At 39.9% G+C, this 15,978-nt stretch overlaps 1 protein-coding gene across 4 annotated transcripts in view; it reads right to left on the bottom strand.

The window, feature by feature from the left end:
- onecut (homeobox protein onecut) overlaps window positions 1-8,416 on the bottom strand; it is a 279,490-nt gene extending 271,074 nt beyond the window's left edge. For all 4 annotated transcript variants that reach the window (XR_001849674.1, XM_017638640.1, XM_017638630.1 and 1 more), the window contains exons 1-2: window positions 5,137-8,416; window positions 4,934-5,064 (exon numbers count right to left, since the gene is read on the bottom strand). Coding sequence is in view for 3 of the 4 variants with exons in the window: in XM_017638640.1 (XP_017494129.1) it covers window positions 4,934-5,064; window positions 5,137-8,251 (3,246 nt within the window). In the remaining variant the exon portion in view is untranslated. The remainder of the gene's footprint in view (window positions 1-4,933; window positions 5,065-5,136) is intronic.
- Between the last annotated feature and the right edge of the window lie 7,562 nt (window positions 8,417-15,978).

Raw genomic sequence — 15,978 nt, 5'->3', positions numbered from 1 at the left:
TTTCAATGCTGACATTATTATCGGTGTTAATGCTGGTTCCCAAGTAAAAGAAATTCTCTACTTTATCGAAATTGTAACTGTCAACAGTGACGTGGGTGCCAAGGCGCGAATGTGCTGACTGTTTGTTTGTTTGATGACAGGAGATACTTCGTCTTGTCCTCGTTTACCACCAGACCCATTCGCTTTGCTTCCCTATCCAACTTGGAAAAGGCTGAACAGACTTCGCGGTTTTTGTTACCGATGATGTCGATGTCATCGGCATAAGCCAGCAATTGCACGCTCTTGTAGTAAATTGTTCCTTAGCGGTTCAGTTCTGCAGCTCTTATTATCTTCTCTAACATCAGATTAAACAAATGACATGAAAGGGAGTCGCCCTAACTGAAACCCCGTTTTGTGGCGAGCGGCTCGGAGAGGTCTTTCCCAATTCTGACGGAGCTGGTGGTATTACTCAACGTCATTTTACACAGCCGTATGAGTTTTGAGGGAATGCCAAATTCAGACATAGCGGCGTATTGGCAACTCCTTTTAGTGCTGTCAAAAGCGGCTTTAAGGTCGACAAATAGGTGGTGAGCGTTGAGCCTTTTCTCGCGGGTCTTTTCCAAGATTTGGCGTATTGTGAATACCTGGTATATGGTGGATTTGCCAGGTCTAAAGCCACACTGATAAGGCCCAATCAGTTCATTGACAGTGGGCTTCAGTCTGTCACACAATACGCTCGAAGGCTGGCCCCGCGGTAGTTGGCGTGAATGGAGGGGTCACCGTTCTTGTGGACTTGGCAGAGCACACTTAAATTCCAGTCGTAGGGCATGCGTTCATCTGACCATATTCTGCAAAAGAGTTGATGCATGCACCTTATCAACTCCTCGCCGCCGTACTTGAATAGCTCAGCGGGCAGGCTGTCAGCTCCAGCAGCTTTGTTGTTTTTCAGCCGCGTTATTGCTATACGTACCTCATCATATTCACGCGGTGGAACGTCGACTCCATCATCATCGACTGCGGGCTCGGGTTCTTCTTCTCCACAACTTTCCGTGCTGCTACCATTTAGTAGGGCGGAAAAGTGTTCCCTCCATAATTTAAGTACGCTCTGGACATCAGTTACTAGTTCGCCATTATTGTTCTTGCAGGAGTACGCCCTGGTCTTGAAAACTTCCGTAAGTCGCCTAACTCTCTGGTTAAATTTTCGGGCATTCTTCCTGTCGGCCAGCATTTCAAGCTCTTCGCCCTCACGTATTTCGGCCTCTCTCTTCTTATTGCGGCAAATACGCCTCGCTTCCCTCTTCAGATCCCTATGGCGGTCCCACATAGCGCGCGTTGCGCCCGATCGCAGCGTGGCCTTGTCGGCGGCATCTTTTTTCTCTGCAGCTTCCTGACACTCCTCATCGTACCAGTTGTTCTTTCGGGCTCGCTGAAATCCGACTACTTCTTCGGCGGCGGTACTTAATGAGCGGGAAATGTGGTTCCACTGCTCGCATATGTCGGTTTGTTGAAGAGTGCTTTCTGAGAGCAGGTGTGAAAGTCGAGTAGCGAATGCACTGGCTGTCTGTTGTGATTTCAGCTTTTCGACGTTAAGCTTTTCTTGCATATTAGGGCGCACATTTTTTGCTACTCAGAGGTGGGTGCGTATCTTGGCTGCAACAAGATAGTGGTCCGAGTCGATGTTTGGGCCTCGGAGTGTGCGTACGTCTAAAACACTGGAAGCGTGCCTTCCGTCTATCACAACATGATCGATTTGGTTTCTCGTTTTTCGATCAGGAGACAGCCACGTTGCATGATGGATCTTTTTATGCTTGAACCTATTATTGCATACTACCATGTTTCGGGCCCCGGCGAAGTAGATCAGCCTCAATCCGTTGTCGGACGTTTCTGCGTGGCGGCTGAATTTTCCGACGGTGGTTCCAAAGATCCCTTCTTTGCCCACCCTGGCATTGAAGTCGCCAAGCACGATTTTGATATCATGACGGGGGCAGCGCTCGTACGTGCGCTCCAAGCGCTCATAGAAGAGATCCTTGGACGCCTCATCCTTCTCTTCCGTCGGGGAATGGGCGCAGGTGAGCGAGATATTGAAGAATCTCGCTTTGATGCGGATTGTGGCTAGATGCTCGTCCACCGGGGTGAACGACAGTACTCGGCAACGGAGTCTCTCTCCCACCACAAATCCAACTCCGAATTTGCGCTCCTTTACATGGCAGCTGTAGTAGACGTCGCAAGGCCCCAGACATTGTTTGTCTTGCCCCGTCCAACGCATTTCTTGGATGGCGGTGACGTCAGCTTTTGTCCTTACGAGGACGTCAACAGGCCGGGCAGAGGCACCTTCCCAATTAAGGGTCCGGACATTCCAGGTGCATGCCCTCAAATCGTAGTCCTTTAAACGTTTGCCGTGGTCGTCATCATAACGGCGGCCTCATCCGAGGCTTTGTATTGCTTCTTCACTGGAAGTGGTTTTTACGTGGCGGGTCCCAAACCCAGCGCACAACCCATTACTTACCCGCTTGCAGCCGCACCTACTGGTGAACAGACGGTGCAGACTTCAGTGAGCCCTTAAACCGAATAAGTCGGAGTGGCCCCACCGAAGCTACCTCTCTTTCTTCCGTGACCCAAGGCTCCACTCGAATTGGTTACCGCATCTCGCCAATGGGTTGCTCACGTTGCCCAGAGTGCGCGAACGAGGACGCAAGAGTCGAGATTGAGTATAGCCATGCAGCTGTAACTGCATACCCAGCGCAACGACTATACCCCATGATTGTATGTATTTTGGATTACGTCTTACTTTAACAGATTTTGTACATACATACATACATTTAAGTGGAAAAACTGAAATAAAAAGTCGTCATTATGGGAGAAAAATCGTCAAAACGTCATTGGGCTAAAATAACGCCAAAATAACGACGAAATCGTCAATTCGGCAACGCTGTCCGTGCAGTAGTTTCAGTAGTTTTCAAGAGTAGCGTGTTCAAAGAATCTCGACTTTCCTTTATACTATGTATAGAAAAAAAGTTCTGACCAAAATGTGTCCAAATCAAAAATTTTCGATTCAACCATTGGTCGATTTGGCATGGATTGACACAGCTTAAACTAAAAAGTCATACAATTTAGAAGTAATTAAATATTGGCGTGGGAGTTTTTACATAGTGCTCGCTATACACATACATGGGTCATTCCACTAAAGAGAGGAAAACGACATAAAATATGCCCTATTTATCACTATTTCAGTACTAACCTCTTTTTAAAGGACTACATTTCATTAATAAGTTGGAAAATATTAAAAAAATAAAAATAAGTTGTAATTTTTGTCTATGGAAACTTTTATTTCATACATTATTACTTTACACCAGTCACAAGGAGATGTCGCACTAGTTACAACTTTAAATATTTTTTAATATTTTCTGTGTGCGTATGGAAAAGTAGCTTATGTCGAAAGGCTGGCTTTAGTATAAATCGGCATTCGCAGCATACGATTGCGAATTACTCACTGGCGGTGAGCCGTTGAGAACTTTTGGCAAATAAACGTGCAAGAAATAACTCCGATACTAGTAAGTCAATATCCTTATTAAGTCTCATCAAAAAATTCTTTGTCGTTTAAAGAATAAAGGGAATGCCGCATTATACTAAAGCCAGCCTTTCGACATAAGCTACTTTTCCATAGGAACACAGTTTTTATGAAGATTACACTTCATTTTTATTGAAAACGAAAGCGTATAATGCATATTTTAAAACACAAAAACATCGTTCGAGAAGATTACGTGTTTTGGCTAAAATTCGTCTTTGAGTGCACCAGGATAAAATAGAGTTCTTTTCAGAGTCTCACCATCACAGTCATTCAAATGATAGTTACATAAAATTAAAAAATCGTTAGGTATTTTTCTTAAAGCAATTTTATACATTATTTATCGTTCTGTCTTAAAAAATATCTTCCACTGTTGTATAAGCTCCGACGACATAGCTAAAATTCACAATTGACCACATTCTGGAGTAAAATGTCCAACCAGTCACAATGGAATGGCCCACATATTACTTTCTTCATTTATATAACAATTTTACAACGAATTTCGGATGTGCCAATAAAAATTATAAAAATGGAATCTTAGTTTCTCAAATCATAGTCATCTTTTACTAAATGTAATTTTCTTTCATTTGGTAAGACACTCGATTTGTCCGTTTTGGCAAGAAGAACATTTTCATCTTTTAATTTTAACATTTTCAAGTATCTTCAGTTATTCAAATTAAAAGAAACCATGTATTCTGCATGCTGCCGTTTTTTTTAATTTGGTTGCATTTTTTTTGAAACTTCAAAGATATGTTGTATTTGATGCCAACTTCCATTACCTCTATTATGAACATTCTATTTGACCAAAAACAATTATGATTTTTTCGAGTGACGATGAAAAAATTAGTAATTTCGATACTTTTCTTAAAAAACATTTCACGGCTAAAATTGTTCAAATACAGTACATGTAAGAAGAATGCTTTAGCGTTTTTTTTTTCTGCCGAGAGAAAGGAGTGACGCTAAAAAAAACAACTCGTGAGATTTGCTCATATACCACCTGTTGCTTAATTGAAAACGCACCACATATTGAGAAGCTTTAACAAAAATTTTGTTTGAAATATAATTGTAATGGTTTTTTTGGTATGCATTCAATTTTAGTATAATAAAGTGCAAGTCTGAAGTTGATACAAAATTTCTTAAATTTTTGATAATTTCTTTTTTGCTGAGGTGGTGTGCGTTTTCATCCATATAAAAAACTGGTCAGACATACTTCTGGTTGATTTTTTAAATATTGCACAAAATTTAAAACTTGGTTTACTATGGGTTTTGTTAATTGCATAGTGAAAATTAAGTTACAAAAAAAAATTGTTTGTTAAAACTTCGCAATATATGGAGCGTTTATAATTTTGCAATCTTTGGCGGCACCAATTTTAATCGGGCTATACTCACTTTGAAAATTGCTTGGAGTGTACGCCTTTGCAGGTCTGTGAAGACTAGTCGCGGCTTTTTTGGTTGTGGCATATGCTCTATATGTAGCTCTTCTTTGCGCCGGCATACGCCGTTCCCACTCTGATTACCACCTACAGATATGATGGGCGTTTTTTATTATTGAATTCAAGAACGTATACCTTCATATGTCTTTAAGTACTTACCTCCATTAGAGCTATTACCAACGATAACATTGCTAGCGCCAACACTACCACCAGTAGCAATAGCGACTGTGGCGTTGCTGCTGCTGCTACTGCGCTGAGGTAACTGAGCCGCTGCCATACGTAGCGCCGACATGCGCTGAAACTCAGGCTCTTGAAGCCACTTAAACATGCGTCGGAAAGTCTCGCGCCCGGACTTGAGCTTTGACCATGGTTTTGGATTGCGTAGTAGATCGGAGAGAGTACCTTGTGAACGACAAAGCACTCGCTGTGCAAATATCGCTTGCGGAATACTATAACGCTTCAGCTCCGCTGAAATTCGCTGCGCCAATTCTTTGGTATTAATCTCCTCCATGTCGCTACTGCCAGTGAGGCCACCAGCTGCACTGCCGCCACCATTGCTGCTGCTACTGCTTCCGGCGCCGGCGTTGCCACCACTTGAACCACTCGAGCTGTTACTGCCGTTATTACTGCTTGTTACGTGCTGTAGGTTGAGCTGCAATTGATGCTGTTGCTCGCTTTGACTTTGTTGCTGTGTTTGTTGGCGGGATTGCTGCCCCATATTGCACAAATTATTATTGTTGCTAATAACATTTTGCCCACCCACAACATTGGTCAGGCGGAGGTTGCTGCTGCTGCTGTTCAGACTAACGTTAAGACTACAGTCACTGGTTACAGGATGCGTGTGTTTGCCATGATGTTGCTGATGTTGTGCTAAATGTTGCTGTGCCCCAGTGACTAATTGGTGTTGCTGCTGCTGTTGTTGTTGTTGGTGATGGTGATGCTGCTGATGCATATGAACTGTCGGTTGATGAATCGCAAGTAGTGTGGTGGCCGTTCCGACCATATCGCTCGGCGGCGGCGATGGAGTAAGAGATACCACTACAGCATCTCTATGCAATGGTGAAATATCAACGATACCCCTACTTCCGAGCGAGGCGGCTGATAGCGGTACCATCGCACCATTTATGGGCGGCAACGTTACCACCGACTGGTTAACCATACTACAGCTGCCTGGCGAGTTTAACGATACTGATCCAGCTGACCCGGAGTGCGGGCTCATAATCGGACTATGCTGTAATTGAAGATGGGAACTTCGTCCACCGGAAGTGGAAGAGGAGGTCGGCGTTGTTGTTACCAAAAGATCTCTCTGGTTGACGCTGTACGGTGATTCATAACCCGTCACAACTACATTCTCTCCATCGCCGGCGCCATTGACAATCGTGACATGCGGTGAAAGGCATATAGCCTGCTTCTGGGGATCGGACTGTTGCATTTTCAGAGTTTTAGTTCCTGTGATAAGGCTACTATTGCTGTTAGCATTACCAGTGCGAATTCCGCTGCTGGTTGTTTTACATGTGGATAGTGTAGGTGAATGGAATTCTGTCGAATGGCTGTAAGCAGATTGCGGCGAAAGTGCACGGCATGGACTTGGAGATGTCGTATGAAGCTCGCATGCCACCACCATGCCGGATATTGTGTTAGATGGTGAAGTTGCATAATTTTGAGGCGGGGACATTGGCATACCCATGGATGGCAGTTTGTCATATGATGAGTATGGAGACTGCACGCCGCTCAGGCTGCTTAAGCTGAGTCCACCGAGACTACTCGGATGCGGCATCACTGCAAATGGGCCCACGCCACCCGATGAGGAATTGCTATTGCTACTAGCATCGCCACCGACTCCCCCACTGCCTACACCCACGCCGCCTCCGTTTATATGGCCGCCATAGGCAAACTTTTCGGACATTGTCGAAATGGGTGGTAAAGGTTGCAGCGGTGTGAGTGTTGCATACGAGGACGTCGGGCTAAAACTTGGTGGTGACATGCGTTCATTTACGGACGTCAGCGTTTGGTAAGTGGTCGGCTCCAGTGAATTGTCTCCAACCACCCCGACACTGACCACACCTAGCTCAGGACTGAGCATCTGAGAAGCGGAATCGCGGGAATCCTCTTGCTGCTGCACAATCACGGATAAAGCTTCGTGATGCGACGTTTGATGGTGGTGGTTCCCGATTGTTTGCTGCGCAGAATGATGGTCGTTTCTCTGTTGATTGTTTGAGCCAACCATCTGCTGACCATGAACATGGTCGTGATGTTGCAAATGCTGCGTTAACGCACTACAGCTACTCCTATTTCCACCACTAACGTAATGATGTTGCAGCAGTTGCTGCTGCTGTTGATGATGATGTTGATTTAATGTCACCTCCACCGCATCGGATGACAGATCATCGATCCCACTAACACCTACATCAACATCAATTTGGTTGGATACCTTTAAGCCACCACTCTCCCTGCCCTGATGCAAATGTGCCCCACCACCCGTGTTAGTGAGTTCATTTCTCCGTTTGCCGCTTCTACTTTTAACCACTTCATTCGGTTCGAGTATCACTACTTTCTCCCCCTGTTTAACGCCAATAATGTTTGTGCCGCCTTGGTTTGGTGATGAGCCAACTGTTAATTCATCCAAGGCGACATCAGACCCTACAAAGTCCACGGGACTGCCGGTGTGCAACCGATCATCTTGGCGATGGTGGTGGTTGTGTTGGTGCTGTTGACTTTGGTGAACATTCGTTATACGACACAGTTGCTGATGACACGTCACCAACTGATGCTGATGTTGGTGCTGGTGCTGGTGCAGGTGATGTTGCTGGCTGTGATTATGCGTGTGTTGCTGTTGCGCCTGACTTTGAACGCCAACCGTCGCTTCCGTCTGAAATGTCGAATGCACCGGGCTGTGGCTGAGGCCATCGATGATTGTACGTACCATGACGACCGGGCCAGCACCCTCTACGTCGGTGATGGTGCCATCGCTGGTCGTCACCACTGTGTGCGCCACTACATTGTGATCGTCTACGATAATGTCGTGCGCAGCGAGTGCAGGTGCTGGTGACGACGACGGCGTGCGATTACCCACAATTAGCGATTCGTTATGCGGCGACGACGTTTGATCGACGCCGACGTGGACAGCACGCCGACTAGCTACAGCTACAAATGAATCAGTGGCAATCAAATCGCTCGCGTCATCGACCAGTTGACTAGTGAGCGATTGGTGGTCGATGATCTCGCTTATCGACTCCATACTCATCTTAATGATGGAATTGCGTAAGTTTTTCATTTGAGAATTTCATACGCAACCCTTAAACTACATACGTGCATATATACGTACATTCGAATAACTGTAGATTTCGGAGGGGAAACTATAGTATGTATGCTTTCAATTGCATTCTACATTGATTCGAAAAGAACAGCATACTTTTAGGCACATCTGAAAAAATACAAAAAGAAAAGGTTATTCTGGACATATATGAATTTAATATGTTATATGTAATTACGAATATATGTTCAATGCTTCTGTTTCTAAAAACCTAAATAAAACGCAGCACATTGACCAGATGCAATATTTAGAAATCTTTAGCATTTTGAAATATAGAAATCTTGAAATTGCGTGTTCTAATTTCTCAAAAGTGGAAAACTACTGTGACAACCAGTGCTTTGGACTAACGGTTTTTTTATCGCTCTGTTCTGGCTTCGCTCCCAATAAAAACATATTTTAACCGAGTTAAAAAAGGAGGAGGCTATCAATACGTCGGAATATTTTTTTTATGTATCTTACCGCATAACTTGGACCACCTGAACCGATTTCGATAATTATATCGGAAAGATGGTACTTTAGAGGCAATCCCATACTAATTTGGTTTAGATCTGATCATTGGATTATGCAGAAATTAACGGCACTCCAAAATTTGTCTATGAGCATTTAATTTGGGCTCCATATACAAGTAAATGTAAGTACTTTTATGGGTTGATATACATATGTATGTACATTAGACTGCATCACTCCCCATACAAAAAAAAAGCGGTTCTATTTTTCCATTGGAATTATAAAATCTGTTATATTTTAAGACGTCCACCAAAATATTTCAAAAAATATTAAGATTTACGTAAGCTGGACCGATTTGAAAATACCTCCAAAAATGGAGTATTTTATGAATAAAAATAGTTTCTTAAAGATTTTTTTGAAAAAATGCCCTCAAATGACACAATGGTTTAAGCTTAAAAAATTTGCATAAAAATATTTTAAAAAATTTAAAAGAAACTTTGAACGGAATCGTAATGATGAGATTTTCGATGCTGCTTTTTAACTTTTTTCAAAGATTGGTATAAGAAAAACTTGAATAACTGAACCTAAGCTCTTTCGATTTAGACTTAAGAGGTGTGATTGGAAAGGTATTTTCAGAAAGGTAGGATGAACGAACATCATTCAAAGTTGAATTAAGATGTGTTGGTATTTAAAAAAAGGGACATGAATGACTTTTTTTTGGACAGAAATAAATAAAAGTGTGAAAATCCCTTTCTACTGAGATCCCATAAGTCTAAATCAGAATAGTTTTGGCCCCGTTTTTTCAAGTTTTTCGTAAATCAATCTTTGAAAACAGTAAAAAACAGCATCAACAATCTCTTACTTACGATTCCATTGAAAAGATTTTTAAATATTTTTATGCAGATTTTTTAAGCTTAATCTGTTTTGTCATCCGAGGGGACTTTTTCCGAAAAGTTCTTTAAGAAACTATATTTACTCATAAAAAACTCAACTTTTTGAGGTATTTTCAAATCGGTCCAGCTCACTTAAATCTTAATATTTTTTTGAAATATTTTGGTGGACGTCTTAAAATATAATAAATTTTGTAATCCCGGCGGAAAAACCGAAACTCTTTTTGATGATGCAGTCTAATGTACATACTTAGTTATATGATTCCAATGTATTTTATCTTGTAAATAAAATGAGGTGTTAAGTCATCGTTTTTTCATCGCCGTTCAAATCGACGTGTAAACTATCCCTGTTTGCTAATCATTCTGCAGAGCAGTATTGCCAAGCAAAATAAATTTAATGGAAATTTATTTAACGCGTTTTTTTTCCAGTAGCAAACAAAAAATAAGTACATTTATTAACTGGAAAATTGTCTTAAAGAGCTACGGAGCAAATGAATTTTTTTGCTCTATGCTACAGCTCAGCTCCAGCTAAAATCATTTGCTCCTTAGCTCATTTCTCCTTTGCTGCGCTCCGTTCAAAAGCCCGACTTCGAACCGAATTTCATTCTTACTCGTCTTGGTGAACAATTTGTTCGCCGCCGACGATCGCCTGTGAACCCGTCAGCGGATGAATAGCACAGTTTGTCGGCGGCTCGCAAAAGCGATGAGCAAGCGAAATGGGAAACCATGATAAAAATATAAGCAGTACTATTAAACTGAAACTAAAGTATTTTTTTTTGTTTTCTATTAATACTCAGCTTAAATTTATAAAATGTAAACTAAAATTATGTTATAACAAGTTTAAACTCCTTATTTATTTATTTTTTTACTAGCCGGCCTGGTATGCGCGAGGTTTCACCACGCGCTGAACGTCTAGATACAAAATAAGATGCGATTGACAACTAAACAAATAATATATAATTGCACATCTGGAGGCCAAGCCCTTTCATTTGACACCACACCTCATTTCTTGTAATCTAACGAACAGCACACATTTTTGACGTAGATTCCGTCTTACGTTTCGATAAGGAGGCTACATATGTATGTCCAAATGTTGTAGTTGTAATTTTTAGAGCTTTACGCACGCTTATTGCACGATAACTAATGCACCGATTTCAAAAGAAAGTATGGCGTTTCAAAGATAAAGTTCCAAACTTATGGTTAGATTCATTTTCGTAAGTAACCAATTCGGTTTATGTTGTAGAAACAACGTTAAATATTGGCTTATTTTGGGGTCAATTTTGAGCCTTCAAAGTGTTCTAGGAACTAATGGTTTGCAGATAAAACTTTAATTTTCAGGATATAGATGCCTTGGAGCAATAGAAATATTATCGTGTACAAATTTTGTATAAATTCAACAAATATTGAGCATTTTAATCCAAAAACTTTTCGAAAAAATTAGCAAATTTATTTATTTATTACCACAATGCTCGAAAACCGCTGGAATGATTTAATTTTTGTTTCCTTTAATCAAAAATTCAAGAATTTTCCCTTCGTTTGGTATATGAGAAGTATTGGTCGATATCTTCTAAGTATGTTTATTTGATTTAAATATATGGGCATAAATGATTTTCAATACAAAATCACTTCGTCATAATTTTGAAAAAACGTGCATGCACTGGAAGTGAGAGAAGGAGACAAAAAATATGTGTGTAGGTATTTCGGCTTTTTAGTAACAGATGGCGCAATATTTATAACCTAATCTGTTTCTCTTTTTGTTATTTATATATATACATATTTACATACATATTATATATGTACATACATATATGAACACATGCAAGCATAAAACGCGAAATCTTTTTGAAGTGAAACTTCAAGTGCTTTAGCGCTTCTTGAGTGTATGCAAATGGTATTAGGTGTGTACTCGTATTGAGAGGACAAAATTCTCCAGCAGCAAAAGTTCTGAGAATTTAGCAGCATTCGCTCTCAAAGAGACGAAATATGAACAGAAGTACGAGAACGCAAAATTTGCAAAAACTTGCAACCTTCGAAACAGCTGATCACTTGCACAGTTGCCACTGGTGATTAATTTGGCAATTTATTTTCTGTTTGGTACATTTTCCTCCGATTTGGCATTTTATACAATTGAATAGTTTTCGATAAGAAAAACCTTTTTAAAATACAAATTAATTATATCGGAATGAATAAGTTATTTTTCTCATAATTATTTGTGATATCACATGGTGCATTCAAAAACAAGAGTATCTCCTCCAAACGCCCATCATTGATCCAAAAACAATGTAATAGATATAGCTACAGATGTGGCTTTAAAATTATAAAATTTTCATTTCAACAATCAACCTACCAAAACCGAAAACTTCAGCAAAACAAAATTTCGGCATGCTGCATTGAAATCTATTTTGGTATATTTAAAGGTAAATTATGGTACAAGTACACTAAAGTAAACAAACTGGAGATTAATAGCAAATTAGCGAAAAATAAACACAACAAACGTTGTGCATATTAAATTTTCTCACTTTTTCGTTGTATACTAGCATTAATAATAAAATTTGAAATAAATAACTCAAAAGGGCCATATTTTCTTTTGTTTATTTAGAAACATGTCTTTGTGATCAGTTGATTTTCTTACTTGCAAGTTTCAGCTGGGAAAAATTTTTCCTGCTCAAATTTGCAGCTCTCTTTCACATTTTGCTCTCTCAAATTCCCCTACTTTGTAAGTTTTTTGGGTACGAGAACGCAAAACCAGTAAAATTTTTCTAAAACTTTAAATAGTTGGGCGTACGAGTACACTCCTATTAATTTAAAAATCCTTGCTAATAAAATGTTAAAGAATAACACTTAGAAAAAGAGCACTACAAGAATGAAAGGTACGTACATAGATAAAGAAAAGGATAAAGGCAAAGGTATAAATAAAAACAAAAACAAAGATGCGTAAAGATAAAGGCAAAAATGAAGACCTAGGTAAATTTAAACACTTCACTTATATAAGGGCAAAGGTGAAGGGGAATATGAAGATGAAGAATATGATAAACATAAAAGTAAAAACGAAGATAAATACATATACAGAAAAAGATGAGGATGAGGATACCGATAAAAAAAAATTAAAATAATGGTAATTCTAGAGAAAAGGATATAGATAGAGACACAGAGACCCAATTTGGGGACTGCTTCGGGATTTTAGAGATTTTCGGGATTATCGGGACTTTTGTTATCGATGTTTTTTCGATTTTGTTATCGAAATTTTTATTGATACTGCTATTGATTTTGTTATCGATATTTTCGGAACTTATCGATGTAATAAACGACATTTTTTATCGATTTTGTTATAGATATTTTAATAGATTTTTTATCGGTTTTGTAATAGTTTTTTATCGATTTTGTTTGTTGAATATAGTAATTTTATTAGCAGGTGGCAACCCTATTCAAAAAAAAAACATTAGTGCTTTTCTGGAGGCCAATCCCTTTAATCTGACACCTCATATTTTGTAATAAAACGAACGGTGCGGATCTTATATTTTTTTAGACAGGAGGCAACGCTATTAAAATTCTAAGTAAAAAAGGTCACTCACTCAGGTCAAAATCCGTTCAGTAGTTTTCGAGATTACCGCGTACAAAGAATCTCGACTTTCCTTTATAATATGTATAGATATAGAAAAGAAATATTATTATTAATGTATAGTTATCGAAAAAATAATTACTAAAACAACCCTTTTCACATTCGAAAATGCATTTCTTCCCCCACGGCGATGTCCTAAGAAAAGCGGGGCATTCAATTTTCCATTACCGTGAAATTAATGTGATTTAATATGAAATTTTTGAGACTTTTTGGATATATTAGAATGCTGATTACATAGTTGACAGTAAAAGTAATTTTTATTTGAAGGTTATAAATACGTTTCTGCTAGATCGACCAATTCTCTTACATGTATGTGCAAGGGCAAAATTAATTTTAGGCGTTTCTTTTGAAATGGTGTAGTTATCCGATTCCTTAAAAATTAAAAAAAAAATACATTTTATGAAAAATGGTGGATAAATCGTCACTAGACACGAATAAAGGCGCGTCATTGTTTTACCGGCGAAAAAGGACGCATTGACGAAAAAAGACACGAAAAAAACTTCGGCGCAAAAAGACCCGTTTACCTAGTTGACGGCGAAGAAATATGCGTAAACATAGATTTATACCTAGCCAAGGACTGTCACTTCAGCATTATTTTGCAAAACCCTTTGAGGAATGTACATACATACAATTACACCCGCAAACATAGCTGACCGCGAAAAAAAGTGTACGCGTCTTTCTTCGCCGTCAAATAGTTTAAGGAGTCTTTCTTCGCCGTCGACTAGGTTTAGACGCCTTTCTTCGCTGAAGTTTTTATTATTGGTCTTTTTTCGCGGTTCACTTTTGAGCTCGCGCCTTTACTCGTGTCTAATGACGAAATGTCTTTGATTCTGGCCGAACCGTCGAGATATCGAGTAGGGCAGTTTTATAAGAAAAAAAATATGTTTGAACTTAAATAAAAAATTATTTTCGTTCTAATTTTGATAAGTAGCATATTTATCTACAAAATAAAAATAACGCATTTTCCTTTGCTCGTTACCGCATGCTTGATAGGGATATTTATAGGAGTTAACTTGGCTACTAAAACTGAATTATTAATTAATAAAAGCCCAAAAAAGTCTGTGACTACAGTAAAATACGTGGATCGTGAAATTTTTGACCCATCTGTGTAAAGATTAGTTTACAACCATCCTTTATTAACTTCTCTCTGATGTCGAAAAAAGTTTTTTTGATTTTGTGCTTTGTTTAGGACAATCAAGGAGTTTGGTAATAAAAATTGTAGATTGTAGGTGCCAGTGGGTCTCTTTATTGCACATTTTCTTCCAACAAAATTTTTTACTTCCTTATATAGTCCGCTTTGCTGCACCTAATAAGATATTTTGCATTGGCCAATAAAAAAATAGCGTTTAAAATCAAAAGCGGTCTGTAAAGTAAACATTTTTAGTTTAAATTGAAACGAATAAGGAGCAGAATCCTCCTCATACATAGGCCAAGAATAGTAGCACTGTGATACCATATGGAATACTAATCCCTTTCGATGTCATGAGTTTTACCGATGGTCTTATTTCCACCTGTGAGATCTCTGCCAAGCGTGCGTAATATTCTTCTATGATGTTGCAACATTAATATTGGTTCGATGTATCATGTAAGCCAATAAAAGTCCTTAAAGGAAACTAAAGAGCACATATGAGCGTTTTCAGTTATAGGAGGGCGAAGAATGCTGCCGCCCCCCACAGGATGAACATNCCAAGCGTGCGTAATATTCTTCTATGATGTTGCAACATTAATATTGGTTCGATGTATCATGTAAGCCAATAAAAGTCCTTAAAGGAAACTAAAGAGCACATATGAGCGTTTTCAGTTATAGGAGGGCGAAGAATGCTGCCGCCCCCCACAGGATGAACATTTTTCCCGTACATTGACTAAATGAGTCGTGTGATCTCTTAAATATCGTTCAAATGAAGCCATTGGTAAACCTACCGTGTTCCTTTTTTACGGATGTGGTCGAATCTTTCCTTGTCTATTTGCCACTTTTACAATTTTCCTTAATATTTATGAACTGGTTTCTTTGAGTCTTCTTCTTCTTCTTTGGTGTTGTAACCGCCTAGGCGATTTTGGCCGAGTTCAGCAAAGCACGGCAGTCGTTTCTCATCTGTGCCAACTGACGCCAATTGGAAACGCCAAGTGAAGCCAAGTCCTTCTCCACCTGATATTTCCATCGCAGTGGGGGCCTCCCTCTTCCTCTGCTACCACCAGCAGGTTCCGAGTTGAATACTTTCAGAGCTGGAGCGTCGGTGTCTATTCGAACGACATGACCAAGCCAGCGGAGCCGCTGTATTTTAATTCGCTGCACTATGTCCATATCGTTGTGAAGCTCATACAGCTCATCGTTCCATCGTCTGTGGTACTCGCCGTCGCCAACGCGTAGAGGCCCGTAAATCTTCCGCAAAATCTTTCTCTCAAACACTCCAAGAGCCACCTCATCGGATGTTGTCATTGTCCATGCTTCTGCGCCATATACCAGCACGGGCATGATGAGTGACTTATAGAGGGTGGTTTTCGTACGTCGAGAGAGGACTTTACTCCTGAATTGCCTACTGAGTCCTAAGTAGCACCTGTTGGCAAGAGTGATTCTGCGTTGGATTTCAATGCTGACATTATTATCGGTGTTAATGCTGGTTCCCAAGTAAACGAAATTCTCTACTTTCTCGAAATTGTAACTGTCAACAGTGACGTGGGTGCCAAGGCGCGAATGTGCTGACTGTTTGTTTGATGACAGGAGATACTTCGTC

Source organism: Rhagoletis zephyria, unplaced genomic scaffold, assembly GCF_001687245.7.
Source record: "Rhagoletis zephyria isolate East Lansing unplaced genomic scaffold, Rhagoletis_zephyria_1.1 Rzeph_scaffold_00145, whole genome shotgun sequence".
In the NCBI taxonomy this organism is placed as follows: domain Eukaryota; kingdom Metazoa; phylum Arthropoda; class Insecta; order Diptera; family Tephritidae; genus Rhagoletis; species Rhagoletis zephyria.
The sequence above is the reverse complement of the archived record's forward strand: the minus strand, read 5'-3'. Positions and strand labels throughout refer to the sequence as shown.